Source organism: Eptatretus burgeri, chromosome 13, assembly GCF_056783735.1.
Source record: "Eptatretus burgeri isolate ZD-2024b chromosome 13, Ebu_testis_v1, whole genome shotgun sequence".
Lineage (NCBI taxonomy): Eukaryota > Metazoa > Chordata > Myxini > Myxiniformes > Myxinidae > Eptatretus > Eptatretus burgeri.
The window spans coordinates 70,759,325-70,775,283 of NC_140973.1; the positions used below are offsets into that span (position 1 = coordinate 70,759,325).

The following is a 15,959-nucleotide window of genomic DNA, read 5'->3' on the forward strand; positions in this document are numbered from 1 at the left end:
AAACCCCAAGGATTGCTGCAATCCGAGGCTGAACTTGGCAGTGCGCCGCATGGGAGGCAAAAGTCAGGAAAACATCTCGTAATAAAAAGGTTTACTATAATGAAATATGATATGGGGATAAACAAGACAACATAACCTGGACAGATCTGACACACGAGGACAACAAATTGGGTAGGTGGGGCATGAAAAACTGAACTCATGTACAATCAGTAATAAATAAAGCTGAACCCCCTAATGGATCCATTTACCATACTCGACAACAAACCAACCCTACACTGTGTTAAAGTTAACACGCACTACCTCCTAAATGCAGTTTTTACAATACGACTTTTCCCTGTTACAAGAGTAATCTATCAAACATGGACATAAGGCCAATGCAGTACTTAATCCAGCTCTGGACCTTGCCCCCCTCCCTCCATGTAACAATTTCTAATCATTGTTCACTTGCGAACAACCTCTGAAACATACACTTTCATCGCGACTCTTTATATTGTGATGTTGACATGATATATCGCAATTGCATATTGCTTTTCTTTAAGTGTTGAAATGCATTGCATGTTTCTGCTTATGCACCTTGAAGATAACAAAGATCAACAGAATATTCAACATGCATTAATAAGAACATTTTAGGAGGATATATTTTGTGTGCAGGCAGCATGCTTGTTTTTGTAATAATTTTAACATGTCGTCATTATTCAGGAGGAGCCTTATGGACGCCGACTCAGCGTCTCTGCCCTGTTTGGCTTGTGTGAGAGAGCACCAAGTCCTCCAAAAAAAGGAGTTGAAGGTGGCAATAAACCTGCGGTTGCCCGTACTCTGACTTATGAACGAGCTCGCGATTCCAACAACTTGGCAGGAAAAGCACAGACGCAGACACCTCTTGGAGCCAACTATGGAATTATGAGAACTATTGAACGGGAAGGAATGCCTGAGGGTAACCTGCTTCACGCACTCAAGGTGGCAAGCGGACCTTTGCCGGCACCGGCTTCTTTGGCTCAGCCTGGTGGGCCCTCAATTTCTTTCTTCCAGCCCTCAGCCTTATTGCCAGCTGGTGGGAGGGAGAGCCAACCCAGTAGTCAGGCAAATTTTGTGGCCTCGGAAGCAGCTTCTCCCACCGACAACTCATCTCTTTATCGTTTGCTCCAGAAACTGCATATTGTTGGTTCTCCACTTTCTTCTGTTGGTTCATTGCATTCTCCTGCTTCGTCACCTGCTTCAGGCCCGCTATGTCATTCCAGCTCGCTTCCTCCTCCGGGTGCCTTTGAAGTGCGGCAAGATCCCTTGAGCTTGCTTCTACCGCAGGTGAGCTGAAAACTTCTGAGATTTTGTATGGACTGCCTCTGTGCATATATTTATATATATATATATATATATATATATATATATATATATATATATATATATATATATATATATATATATATATATATATATATTTTCATATATGTATTGTTACGGCTGTGGAAATTCGCAGAGCACCATATAGGTCCTTAGATCAGTTATGTTGATAAGTCTGTGTTCAGATAGATTTCCCCACCAATGTCTAAGGGAATTATTCGTGTAACCGGGCTGTGAATCTTCAGTAAGCCGTTTTTCTTTTGCTATCGTTATTTTGGACCAACCGTTTACAACAACCACCTCCACCACCAACATCGCTCTCATCAACCGTTCACAACTACCTCCACCACCAACATCGCTCTCATCAACTGCTCCACATCAACCACGATCACCACAACCACCTTCTCGTCAACCGCCAACATCCCCACAGACAACGAACAGCCTCCTGCAGAACAACCACCTTAACCACAAAATGCCAGCCATGCCACCATTACAACAACCACCGTAACCACCTCAGCACACGGTTGCGAGAAGCCTGGCATTCATCGGGGGAAAGCAGACGACGGCTCCACCCCCCAACGAATAACATCTGTGCCGGCCAACGCAACAGGAGAATAACCCAACATCAAGAGCTATGAAGAAAATAAAAGAATGAGAAAGCCCCGATTCGGCGGGGAAAACGCCCTTCTTCTGGAAGTTTCCGGCGTGTGCTGGAAGAGGGGGGGGCGAAAGGGAGGGGCGAGGCGCCGTGGAGATAAAAGGGCGCGCTGAACGCAAGTCAGAGAGTCGGTCGCTGGAGGTTGTGAGGTGTGTGGAGGAGAGAAAAGAGTGTCATGTCGGAGTTGTGGGCAGTGTGTGGAGCCGCGGTAGGGACTGGAGAGAGCGGAGTGCAGCGGAGCCGAGGCGCGCGGCCTGCCGTACCGTCCCTTACCGTGGGACACTGAAGAGGGGACGTCGAGGGTCGCCCTCGCAAATCACCATGAGGGTGAAGGTGGCCAGCTCGGTCTCTCGGAGCCTTTGCGGTCTACACGGCTCCGTGCCTATAAAGACCCCAAGAGGTCCAATATACCCCTCATCTGTCCTGGGGTTTTTCCTTTGTTTCTTTTGCATGAACGTTGTGGCGCCATGTCTTTAAGTAGAACTGTCGATAAGTGACTGTACATATTAAATAGACGGTGGTAGCTCTGTCTTGCTCGCGTCTTGTCCCTACCCCCATTCATTGCATGATTGAATACGTGCATTGTTTGCATGCATGGCTGCATAACCGCATCTTTGATCGTATACGTGCATGTTTTGTTGTGGAATAAATGTGCTTGTTTAAATGTCACCCGTTCATTGCGTCCTTTTCCTTAATTGAGCTGCCGTTCTGCGTTCGGAATATAGTTGGTTTTTAAATAGCCGATAAAGTGATCGGGTCCAACGGGGCTGCGCGATAATACCCCGCTCGGTTATCCCAAAACGAAGCGAGCTGCTTAAGCGGCTCGTTTCCAAGCGGCCCCGTTGAGGTACAGTCTCTCGGTAGTCTGCCCGCGCGATTAATTAGGTATATCGGCGATTGACCCTGTAGCGTGGGTAGAGTGTTGACTCGGCTGTGTGTGCTTAAAACACACCCGTGGCTGGTTTTCGGCGTTCATCCGGAAAGCCGCGACTGGATTGTCCGTTCGGTGGGCGAAGCGGCCGCTATTGGTAAAACGTGGTCGTTCGCACGCCGGCGGGCGGAGATCCACAACAATATATTCCTTGAAAAGTAAGTGTGAATTTTCCTTTCCATCTATTGAGAGCCATGCAACATGTGAAATTTAACACTCTGAGAATGATGATGTCACAGACTGCCATGATGATGAATAACTCTCAAAGAGGGGCAAAAAGGAAGAGTTTTTTTTTTTTTCAGATAGTTGGGCAGGTTATAAATGTGTACAATAAGCTAAATTTGACTTTGGATATTTACCATGGAGATTCTTTTTCAACTTGTCATTAGTTTCACCAGCATTCGCAGCATCGAGAACCAAAGATCTTTTAACAAATCAAATTGTTAATTTTGTTTTGCCTGTGATTTACTTTTTCTTTAAATTATATCCATACATCAGAGTAATGTTAAAGTAAATAAATTTCGGCGTTCATCCGGAAAGCCGCGACTGGATTGTCCGTTCGGTGGGCGAAGCGGCCGCTATTGGTAAAACGTGGTCGTTCGCACGCCGGCGGGCGGAGATCCACAACAATATATTCCTTGAAAATTAAGTGTGAATTTTCCTTTCCATCTATTGAGAGCCATGCAACATGTGAAATTTAACACTCTGAGAATGATGATGTCACAGACTGCCATGATGATGAATAACTCTCAAAGAGGGGCAAAAAGGAAGAGTTTTTTTTTTTTCAGATAGTTGGGCAGGTTATAAATGTGTACAATAAGCTAAATTTGACTTTGGATATTTACCATGGAGATTCTTTTTCAACTTGTCATTAGTTTCACCAGCATTCGCAGCATCGAGAACCAAAGATCTTTTAACAAATCAAATTGTTAATTTTGTTTTGCCTGTGATTTACTTTTTCTTTAAATTATATCCATACATCAGAGTAATGTTAAAGTAAATAAATTTCTGCTTATGTTGGAGTTCAAGCATCATGTTGAAGTATTTTGGCAATGAGAAATGGATTCATGATGAGATCATGTCAAAAGGATGTCAATGTGATGCAAAGTCTCAAATTAGTTTTCTGGAAGACAGCTGGACCTTTGTCTCAGCTGGACTTGGAATTGTGTCGCTTGAGAATCATCCAGAATTGAATATCTATTTTAAAATGGATACCTTTCTTGCATATTTTGGAATATTGCTGAAAATTCTATGCAGTGTTTGGCAGCAGCTTCAGTGACGTGTGGCATTATTCCATCATGAGAAAGTCGATCAAATTCATACCTGTTTGATGGAGGTGGAAAATGCTGTCTCGGGCGTCGTTCCAGAATCTAGTATATAAAGAAGAAAGTTTGTTTGTGTGCTTGTTTGTTCATTTATGCATTCAGATCCTGCATGAACCAGTGCAACAAAACTTTGCATGCCCTCCTGTTTCATCCAGAGGAAGGTTGAGGGCTATATTTGGGTAAAATTTTTTTTTTTTTTAATTTAAATCAGATATTTGGCCTTCAGGCTGAGATTGGGTCCTGTGCTTATACACTGCCTGCCCGCCCCCCCCCCCTTGGAGTGATCGAGTAATGTTTTGTGAAGACTACTTTCAGGTGATGTTGCGGGGGGGGGGGGGTTTGAACTGGTATTTAAAAAAAATAAAATTAATAAAAAGGAGGTAAAATGGTCCAAGCACATTTTGCAACGCCCAAGATTGATACAAAACTATAGCACCAACATTCCCAAATTTGTCATGCAGGAAATATTTAAATACAGATTTAATTAAATTTCCCAGGGCAACGCCGAGTACTTCAGCTGGTGTCCATACATTCTCGATTGGGTTCAGATCTAGTGATTGAGAAGGCCATGACATATTGATAACGTTCATGTCATGCTCATCAATCCACTGGGCAACCACACATGCTCTGGTAATGGGGGCATTGTCATCCTGGATAACAACTCTCCTGACAGGAAAGAAATGCTGCAACATTGGGTGAAGATGACTACTCAGTACCTGAAAGCAGTGATTGGCATTGACCTTGCCTTCTAAAGAAATGACTGCACCCAAACCATGCCAAGAAAATCTGCCCCACAACATTACAGAACCACCAGAACCCTTCACTGTTGGAACCAAGCACTCAGGCTTTTACCGTTCTTTCGGTTGGCACCACACATGCACTCATCCGTTTGTGGAGAACATGGTGAAAGATGATTCATCTGACCATATCACATTTCTCCAATGCTCACTAGTCCATTGCCTGTGCTCTTTGCACCACTGGACTCGCAAATGTTCATTGCCAAGTGTGATGAGCAGTTTGTACACTGCAACCTGACTATTGTATCCTGCTCTGTGGAGTTCTTGGCGGACCGTTTTTTATGAAACTGGCTGCTCGTGCCCCAGGTTGGAATTTTCAGTCGATCGATCTGCAGTTGCTTACCTGCTTTGCCTTGCACTTCAAATTAATGCACAGGTATCATGATCCTGGAGTGTGTGCTTCCATCCACCATTGCCCTTTGCTAATGTCTTTCCCTCAGAGTTCCATCCCGGCATCACCCAATACACCGTTGCTCGAGAAACCTTATCAAGTTGAGCTGTCTTTGTCACTGAAACTCCTGCCAAACATGCCCCAACAATCACCTCTCTTTCAAAGTCATCGAGGTCTCCTCTTGCAGCCATGCTAGTCATAATTACAGGCAACCAGCCCTGTGCAGCATTTTTATACATGACCCAAAGCATGCTGGGATGTTAGATGCTTAATTAACACATGGGTCACATCTGTGTGGAAGCCATTGCTTTCAATATAGTTGGTGTCCCTCTTATTTTTACCGAGTTGTTTCCAATTTTTTTCCACTACCTGTATATATGTATTTGTTTGTATGTATAACTCCTCTTCTTTGCTTTCACAGGATTCCAAATCTTTGCACAAAGAAGAAAAAAATGGGGCTGCAGAGGCTTCGTTGTCTATACCAGTGAGTGATTTTGATCCAAAATATAAACTAATTATCGAAACATGCACATTGATAATTTTCTTAATTATTTTCTGGATTTGTCCATGAGGTACAGAAAGAAATGCATCAGACCACCTCAGAAGGCATATATCAACCCAACTGTCTTTTTCACTTTTGAAAACCTACTCTTGCTTCATTTACTATTTGGTGAAACTTTGTGGGGATAGGAGGAGGGGAGTGAGTGTCCAAATCTTGTGAAATATTTAAGGGGGATACTTCGCTATCTTCAAACTGAGTACCAATTATCTTATTTTTATTTTAAGAAAAAAGATAATTGACAAACTGAATACTTATGTATTACACTTGCTTTTTAACCACCCTGTAGTGGGGTTACCTTTCTGGGACCCCATGACTATTTTATGCAAAACTAAGTTTGAAGGTGGATTTACGTACCTTGGGACATTACCTATATGATGAGCTCCAACCCACTTTGCCTTACGATGGGGAACAGCCGCTGGGAGGCGTTTTCTAAAATGGCCACCATGAAAATATTACATATTTCAGATTTCTACCTATTTCACGCAGTCACTCAGTGTGACAACTCTGCGGTCATTAATGGTTTTAAAATCACCTGTCATAACACCCATTCAGAAATACTGAATTAATTTATTGGTGTCTCAAAGGACATGATAAAGAAAATGGTTGTGATGGATATGCTACTTTTATCCCATTTTTGCACAGATCTTGCTGCATATTATGAATACGATATTCTTGAGTAATAATACAACCAGTATGAGTCACACGATGGAGCCTTAATCTGTCAGTAACTATAATATAATCGAAGTGTTCACTGTTCAGACGTCACTGTTCACTCGTCGGTTTCCGTCACGTCGCTATTGTCTGAATGAGCATCTGTTCCGCTGTTATCTCAATCGAAGCATATTCCTGTTATGTAATTCGTATTGCAGTGTGTCAGAGTTGGGGATTGGAGGTACACATGCACATTTGAGGTTTCCTTCCCTTTGGTGGACGTATGACTGCCCTCATCCACAGCAGGTCCCTCTCATTGGCTACCCATTAGTATGGGCGGTGCCTTCCTATCTTGTGGGATGGACCCATTAAATGCTTTCTGCCCCTCTCCTGGGCTTCACATCTCACTTTACCACCATGGCTTGCAGTCCATTGGCCAAACGGGTCATGATTCTGCCTTTTAAACGAGTGTAGAGCTTTCCCATGCCTTGGTGGCCCAAGTCCTCCACCTGGCCTCGTCCCAGCAAAACCTTACCTCATTCTGCTCTATTATTTATCATTACTGCCCCCTCTGTGTGCACATATTACGTACGACGTACCCCTGCCAGATCCCGAACACGAGTATTTCTAACCAATTTCAGCACTCGGTCCATTTTTACCACATTCCATTAATGGCCCATTTCCCCCCTTTCTTTCTGCATAACAATATTAACTGGAAGTGTGTGTGTGTGTGTGTGTGTGTGTGTGTGTGTGTGTGTGTGTGTGTGTGTGTGTGTGTGTGTGTGTGTGTGTGTGTGTGTGTGTGTGTGTCAGTCAGTGCACATGCGCTGTGGTGTCACTTCAGCCGAGTTTCGCTTGCCAGAGAAGAGGATATTGCATTCGGGTCTGCTTGTCTGTTTATCCGCACATATCCTTAGTATGCTTATTGATTACATAGCACTGGAACGTGAGTACGTCTACTAATTCCATACAAGTGAAATGCGAGTGCTCGCCTCTAAGCCATCGAGCTTGGGTTTGAATCCCGACCCAGCTATAAACTGTCATCCCGGTGTTTTATAGGCAGGGTGATTCATCAATGTGTGCTGTCCATCAAAGATGGATGTTAAATTGGGTTCCCATCTCCTGGCATTAGTTGTTGGACATGTAAGATCTCGCGGTGTCCTTCGCGAAGTGTAGGTGACTTATTGCCGGCACCATGAACAAATTCCGAATTCCTGCCGTAACTACTGCTGGGAGAGGGATGGCAAATCACCCAGCATGACCTTTGCCAATTAACTGCTTCGGCAGAGCCAACACTCAGCCACACAGAGTATGGTACATCGAATCTGAAATGTGAGTATGTGTATTAATTGCGAACCATTGGAACGTGAGTCGTTCGATTAATTGCGTGCAATTAAAATGCGAGTACGTCTCAATTATTTCCACCACTGAAGCTGGGCGGAGGTTATGTCTTCACTCCTATTTGTTAGCCCAGCCAGAGAAGAGGGTATTGTATGTGGGTCCGTTTGTTACTTGGCGAAATCTTCAATTTTGTCAAGTATGTTGGTCTGTTCCATTTGTTGGTTTGTTTGTTTGTCCAGTCATCTGCAGCCCAAACGGCTGGACCAGTCGTTCTTAAATTTTTACACCTGATAGGCAATCCACCTGAGACGTCCGCGTCTCAACCCCGTCTTAATCGGACTAAACGTCGCGACGTCACACAACGTGAAAACACATTTTTGGACATAACTCGGTGACCGGAAGTCGTAGCGACTTCCTGTTGACGCCAAAACAAACTTAAATGGAATATCTAAATGTTTTAAAATGCATGTTAAGGCCCGGTCACACCTTGACGTTTTAGCCAGCGATGGCAACGTATTAAAATGTATGTAAAACGCTGGCTGACGTTGAACTTTTGATGTTTTTTTTTAAGATTCGGATGTATTCATAACGAGTTGGTCGTATGCATAACATATTAGTAATGGACACAGAACGTTTCGTTGTGTTATAGATAGCTTATACCAACGAATGCTGAACCTGTTGTCGGCCTACACAACCGATGCCCAACGATAGTCTAACTTCGGCATAGCGCGTTGCACGCATCGCCGACGATGTCGTGACGTAGCCTATTAAAAGGCTGACGCACAACGATTCAAATCATAACTGCCGTAGAAATGGAAGTGTCAACATCGCGGTCACACCTTGGCGATCTTGCCAGCGTATGCCGACCTAAGAAAAATGTGTCTAAAACGTTGGGGCATGTCAAATACGGTATGAGTAAGTTTGGTATACGTGAGTACAACGCTAAAATACGCTATCATACGTCGTAGTAAGTAGAGTACGTCAAGAAATTTTGAACATGTTCAAAATTTTACGACGTACTTGGCGTATGACACACGTTCCGCATGCGATGGGGATAAGTTTTACACACGATATGTGGACGCTTGCACACGTCCAAAAACGCTACTTATAAGCTACTCATAAGTCGAAACACGTCGCGGTAATGTCTTTTTTACGCGAAACGTATTTCTAACTTATGTTTGACGTGCTTTGAACCAATTCTTTACGTAGTCCCAACGCACATCGACGTATGTAGACGTATTCCAATGACTTCTTCCGGTCGACAAAAAAAAAATAAATGAACGTGTTTCTAGGTTACAACTGCCATATAAAGACGTGTTCCCAGCGGTTTTGGGAATTGGTATATAAAAATGGTGTTCATAAAAGGGGAACCCAACAGTGTTTTTGAGTCGATGTCCATGTCAGCAGTATTAGTATTAGTATTAGTATTAGTAGTAGTTTGTTCATGTTGGCAGTAGTAGGTGAGTGTGAGGGGGAGGGTGTGGGTTATGATGGATCCTCCTTGCGTCCGCGTGTCCACGGGTAGGTTCATAGGCTGCCACTCAACGATTTAAATGGCTGCATCTCCACTATTGAAAGTAGACGCTTGCGCTCAACAATTGGATTTTTTTTACACGCAACGACTTTTAAACGGTACCACTCAGCCATTTTCATTGTTTACAATGAACGATTTAAATTGCTGTCACTCGCCTTTGTTTTTTGACGCTGGCCTCGGAAATTTTAATCGTTTCTATTGAACGTGTTAAATCGCTCAAACCCCACTATTGAAAGTAGACGCTTGCGCTCAACAATTGGATTTTTTTTACACTCAACGACTTTTAAACGGTACCACTCAACTATTTTCATTGTTTACAATGAACGATTTAAATTGCTGTCACTCGCCTTTGTTTTTTGACGCTGAGGTTTTGAAATTTGAAGCGTTTCTTCTGAACGTGTTAAAACGCTCAAACTTGACTATTTTAAATAGACGCTGCCGATGGACAATTGGAATCATAGCCAAGCTAGACATCGAAGTGTGAACATCCTCGTCATGCCGAAGAAAAGTTTGAAGAATGCTGCAAATAAGTGTCCTGGCCGTGGCCGTGGACGCTGACGCAAGGACGATCCATTATACCGACGTCTTTCAGCCTATGAGTAACTTAAAAGTAACGTCTGTCGATGTGTGGCAACGATCGCGTAACGTACCAACAACACGTTAATCATAGGTTAGAAATAAGTTTCGGGTACGCTAAACATTACCTCGGCGTGTCTCAACTTATGATTAACTTACAAGTAGCATGTGTTGACGTCTGTCAACGATCGCAGACCGTGCATACAACTTGTGGCCAGCGTAGCGGAACGTGTGAGTCATACGCTGGCATACGTCGTGAAATTTCAAGCATGAAAAAATTTGAGGACAACCGAAAAGTACAACGTTTAAAGCCAACGTACAACGACGTATGGCAGTGTTTTTCAGCGTGCTCTCAATGTTATCAAAACTTACCCATAACGTATTCAACGTGTGCCAGCGTTTTAGAAAAAAAATTCAAAAATCGGCATACGTTGGCTAAAACGTCAAGGTGTGACCGGGCCTTTAGTACAAATTCTGCACAGTTTTCGCAAGCGTATGACGTCAAAGTTTTTAGCTATTGGCATGATTAAAAAAAAATTATATTCGTTCGACAGGTCACAATTCTTAACTGATTTGGATGAAATTTTAACAGCTGATAGAAATCCACAGTGCAAAAAGATATGTGACTTTTGGTGATGTTCAAGATCAGGATCTGGATTCTGCATCACTTTATATTATTGTCCATGAAAACCAATGGGGAATTTTGTGAATTACACATGGCAATTTCTCAAACAGTTTTGCACTTATTATATTGAAACATACTGTCTATTTATGCATGTAATATTAACATGTGTACAAAGTTTGATCGAAATTGACACAAGGTCAAGGTCAGGGTCACCCAAAACATGAAAAACACACATGTAAAACAAAAATATGTATTTTATGACATATTTCAAACCTGATAACGGGATCGTAAAGCTTGTTGAAAAGCAATGTTCCGAGATATTTTCAAATATTTTCTGTGATCAGAATGAAGGCAACAAGCACCGATGATAAGTTGTTGAATGTCACATGGTGGCTTTAAATGAGTTGTGAAAATTTTCAATCTGCTGTCGTTACCATGACAACGCGCACCTGATAATTGTTATTTGTGACGACGCATCATTTTATTAATGTACAAACAAATAAACACCACACATTCCATGACATGACAGCTTGGACCACCACACGGAAAGGTCAACTAATTCGCCAAGTGTCGTGCTAAGCATGATTTTTCATTTGTTTGTTTGTCCACACAGATATTTCGTGTTTTTCTCTGCAACCGCTTGTCGGATTGAGATAAAATTTTCACCATTGATGTGATAACTCATGGAGAATGTTTTTAATGATAATTATGACATCATCGGTCACGTGGTGTGGCAGCCATCTTGGAAAAAAGGAAAAACCTTGGACCTCTATCTCTGAAACCACACCAAGGAAAAAAAATCTTCTCTGAACTGGTTGAACAGATTGAGGCGAAACTTTACGACCGCCTGCCCACGAGGAACAAAAGGTTCACACATGTGATATCATAGGTCACATGGTTTGGCAGCCATATTGGATTTACCCTAAAACCAATACATATACACCACTCAAAAGAAGTCCTGGCGAGGGTCTGCAATCTCTGATTGCTCTCTTTCTTGTTTGTATTGGAACGTATTAATTATGTAACGCGCCGGCACACACGCCAGCACAGAAACGCCACACAAAATACACCACACAAAATAAGTCCTGCCGAGGATCTGTGATCTCTGATTGCTCTTTGCAGTCTGGTATTGTATTTCCATTTTGTATTATCACTTGTAATATACCTGAGCCTGGTGTTGGCGCAGTGGTTAGGGCAGTGGCTTGGGACCCAAAAGGTCCTGGGTTCAAGCCCCGTTGGGACACTGAATTAATATATTTATGTATATATATATATATATATATATATATATATATATATATATATATATATATATATTTATGTATATATATATATATATATATATATATATATATATATATATATACATACCAAGTCGAAAACATCAGGGGGTTGACTCAGCCTGCCATCCTTCCGAGGTCGGCGAAATGAGTACCAGTTGTACTGGGCCCGGTGTATGCCCCAGTGAGAATAGGTGTACCATATCCCTGTGTGTCGTCAGAGGTGACCAGGGTTGCGTCAGGAAGGGCATCCGGCGTAAAAACCTATGCCAAATCATTATGCGGACAATAAAACGAATTTCCATACCGGATCGGTCGAGGCCCGGGTTACCAATGACCGCCACCGGTACCGGTGGTCAGCAAGGTACCAGTGGAAATTGTGCTACTGCTGGGCGAAGGAGGAGGAGGAGGAGAAGGAGACTGGGAAGGCGAGTCCGAAGGCAGTGGGAGAGGGGGAAGGGTAGAAGTGTGGAGGTGAGAGTTGGAACTCTGAATGTTGGGACGATGACTGGCAAAGGGCGAGAGTTGGCTGATATGATGGAGAGAAGAAAGGTGGTCATACTGTGTGTACAAGAGACCAAGTGGATGGGGAGTAAGGCTAGGAGCATTGGAGGTGGTTTCAAACTGTTCTACCATGGTGTGGATGGGAGGAGAAATGGTGTCGGGATAATCCTGAAGGAAGATTATGTCAAGAGGGTGTTGGAGGTGAGGAGAGTGTCTGACCGAGTGATGAGTGTGAAGTTGGAAATTGAAGGGGTGATGATGAATGTCATCAGTGCATATGCCCCACATATGGGGTGTGAGATGGAGTATAAAGAAGATTTCTGGAGTGAGTTAGATGAAGTGGTGGAGAGTGTATCCAAGGATGAAAGAGTGGTGATTGGAGCAGATTTCAATGGGCATGTTGGGGAAGGGAATAAAGAGGATGAGGAGGTGATGGGTAGGTACGGTCTCAACAAGAGAAATGTGGACGGGCAAATGGTGGTAGAGTTTGCAAAAAGAATGCAAATGGCAGTGGTAAACACGTATTTCAAGAAGAAGGAGGAACACAGGGTGACATACAAGAGTGGAGGAAAGTGCACACAGGTGGATTACATCTTAAGCAGGAGATGCAACCTGAAAGAGAGTAGTGACTGTAAGGTGGTGGCGGGGGAGAGTGTAGCTCGACAGCATCGATTGGTGGTCTGTAGGATGACTTTAGAGGTGAGGTTGAGGAAGAGAGTGAGGGCTGAACCAAGGACCAGATGGTGGAAGCTGAAGGAGGAAGACTGTTGCGTGAAATTCAGGGAGGAGGTGAGACGGGCATTGGATATTGGTAAAGATGGGTGGGATGATTGAGCAACAACAGCAGAAGGTGTGAGGGAGATAGCTTGGAAGGTACTTGGTGTGACATCTGGACAGAGGAAGGAAGATAAGGAGACTTGGTTGTGGAATGAGGAAGTACAGGAAAGTATAAGGAAGAAGGGGTTGGCGAAAAAGAAGTGGGATGGTCAGAGAGATGAAGAAAGTAGGCAGGAGTACAAGGAGTGGCGGCGAAAGGCAAAAAGAGAGGTGGAAAAGGCATATGACGAGCTGTATGAGAAGTTGGATACAAAAGAAGGGGAAAAGGATTTATACCGATTGGCAAGACAGATGGACCGAGCTGGGAAGGATGTGCTGCAGGTTAGGGTGATAAAGGACGTAAATGGGAATGTGCTGACGAGCGAGGAGAGTGTGTTGAGAAGGTGGATGGAGTACTTTGAGGAGCTGATGAATGAAGAAAATGAGAGAGAGAGAAGGTTGGAAGAGGTGGAGATAGTGAATCAGGAAGTGGAGTGGATCAGTAAGGATGAAGTGAGGACTGCTATGAAGAAGATGAAAAGTGGAAAGGCGGTTGGCCCAGATGGTATACCAGTGGAGGCATGGAAGTGCTTAGGAGAGATGGCAGTGGGGTTGTTAAGCAGATTGTTTAATCAAGTCTTGGAAAGTGAGAGGATGCCGGAGGAGTGGAGATTAAGTGCACTGGTTCCGATTTTCAAGAATAAGGGTGATGTGCAGAGCTGTGGAAATTACAGAGGGATAAAGTTGTTAAGCCACACCATGAAGTTGTGGGAAAGAGTAGTGGAAGCTCGGTTAAGAGGAGAGGTGACGATCTGTGAGCAGCAATATGGGTTTATGCCAGGAAAGAGCACCACTGATGCAATGTTTGCTTTGAGAATGTTGATGGAGAAGTATAGGGAAGGCCAGAAGGAGTTACATTGTGTGTTTGTGGATTTAGAGAAAGCTTATGATAGGGTGCCAAGAGAGGAGTTGTGGAATTGTATGAGGAAGTCGGGAGTGGTGGAGAAGTATGTGAGGATCGTGCAGGATATGTATGAGGACAGTGTGACAGCGGTGAGGTGTGCGGTAGGAATGACGGACCGGTTTAAGGTAAAAGTGGGATTGCACCAAGGATCGACTGAGCCCTTTCCTGTTTGCAATGGTGATGGACAGGTTGACGGACGAGATCAGATTGGAGTCCCCATGGACTATGATGTTCGCAGATGACATCATGATCTGTAGGGAGAGTAGGGAGCAGGCTGAATCGAGCCTTGAGAGGTGGAGGTACGCACTGGAGAGAAGGGGAATGATAGTCAGTCGGAGTAAGATGGAGTACATGTGCGTAAATGAGAGGGAGGGTGGTGGTATGGTGCGGTTGCAAGGAATTGAGGTGGGGAAGGTGGATTGGTTTAAATACTTGGGATCAACTGTCCAAAGTAACGGAGAGTGTGGGAGAGAAGTGAAAAAGAGAGTGCAGGATGGAGTGGGTAGAGAAGAGTTGCAGGTGTGATTTGTGACAGAAGGGTAGCTGCAAGAGTGAAGGGGAAAGTATATAAGACGGTAGTGAGACCAGCTATGTTGTATGGTTTGGAGGCGGTGGCACTAACAAAAAGACAGGAAGCGGAGCTGGAGGTGGCAGAGTTAAAGATGCTCCGATTGTCGTTGGGAGTGACGAGGATGGATAGGATAAGAAATGAGTATATTCGAGGGACAGTGCAGGTGGGATGGTTTGGAGACAAAGTGAGAGAGGCGAGATTGAGATGGTTTGGACATGTGCACAGGAGAGAAGCAGAGTATATCGGGAGAAGGATGTTGAAGATGGAGCCGCCATGCAGGAGGATAAGAGGAAGGCCAAAGAAGAGGTTCATGGATACGGTGAGGGCGGACATGCGGGTGGTTGGAGTGTCAATGGAAGATGTGGAGGATAGAGCGAAATGGAGACGGTTGATCCGCTGTGGCGACCCCGAACGGGAGCAAGCTGAAAGAGGAAGAAGAAGAAGACTTATAATATACCTGGTGTACATTTGGGTTGGATTGTATTTAAAGTCATCATTAGGTACCTTAAGACACAACTTGAAGACTGAATAGAGATGGCAAAGGTAAAATGAGCATGGAAGGTCATTTAAAATACATGTGAGATGGAAGAAGGCAGAGGATTTTTTTAATGCACCTGTCCAAGACAATTTCACCCCTCTCACCCTCCCCCCAATCTCTCGCTGTAATCCTTTCACCTTGATTAACTTCTACTAACCCAACCACCTTTCTGATGCTTTTTCTTGTTGCTCTTGCACCCATTCCTGCTTGTGCAGCTTATATCGCATGCTGGGCTGTCGACATCTGAGGTGCTCCTTGCCCCAGAGACTTTTCAGCAGCCGGCTACTCCACAACAGCGTGTTCCTGTGCTTTCTGGAACACGCATGCAAGGTTCTGCGTTGCACATCGGTGGGGACATACTCACAGCCCCTGGTGGTCCACGGTCTAGCCCATATGTACCCGACTCTGCGCTGACACGTGCACAGCTGCGAGATGCACTTCTGCATCTGTTGCAGGTGACCTTGAGCAACAGATACATCTCATTCCAAAGCAGAGTTTTTAGGAAGCATATCTGCATCGATACATTTCTTTGGTTTCCATTGTCGCTTTGCTTTAAA

The 15,959-nt window shown here is 44.0% G+C and overlaps 1 protein-coding gene across 2 annotated transcripts in view; it reads left to right on the forward strand.

Moving 5' to 3' along the window:
* LOC147014740 (mRNA-decapping enzyme 1B-like) overlaps positions 1 to 15,959 on the forward strand; it is a 46,837-nt gene that overhangs the window by 14,021 nt on the left and 16,857 nt on the right. The window contains exons 7-9 of one of the 2 annotated variants that reach the window (XM_085852918.1): positions 700 to 1,302; positions 5,862 to 5,924; positions 15,618 to 15,857. In XM_085852918.1, coding sequence (XP_085709044.1) covers positions 700 to 1,302; positions 5,862 to 5,924; positions 15,618 to 15,857 — 906 coding nt within the window. The remainder of the gene's footprint in view (positions 1 to 699; positions 1,303 to 5,861; positions 5,925 to 15,617; positions 15,858 to 15,959) is intronic. The other variant, XM_085852919.1, reaches the window with a different exon arrangement.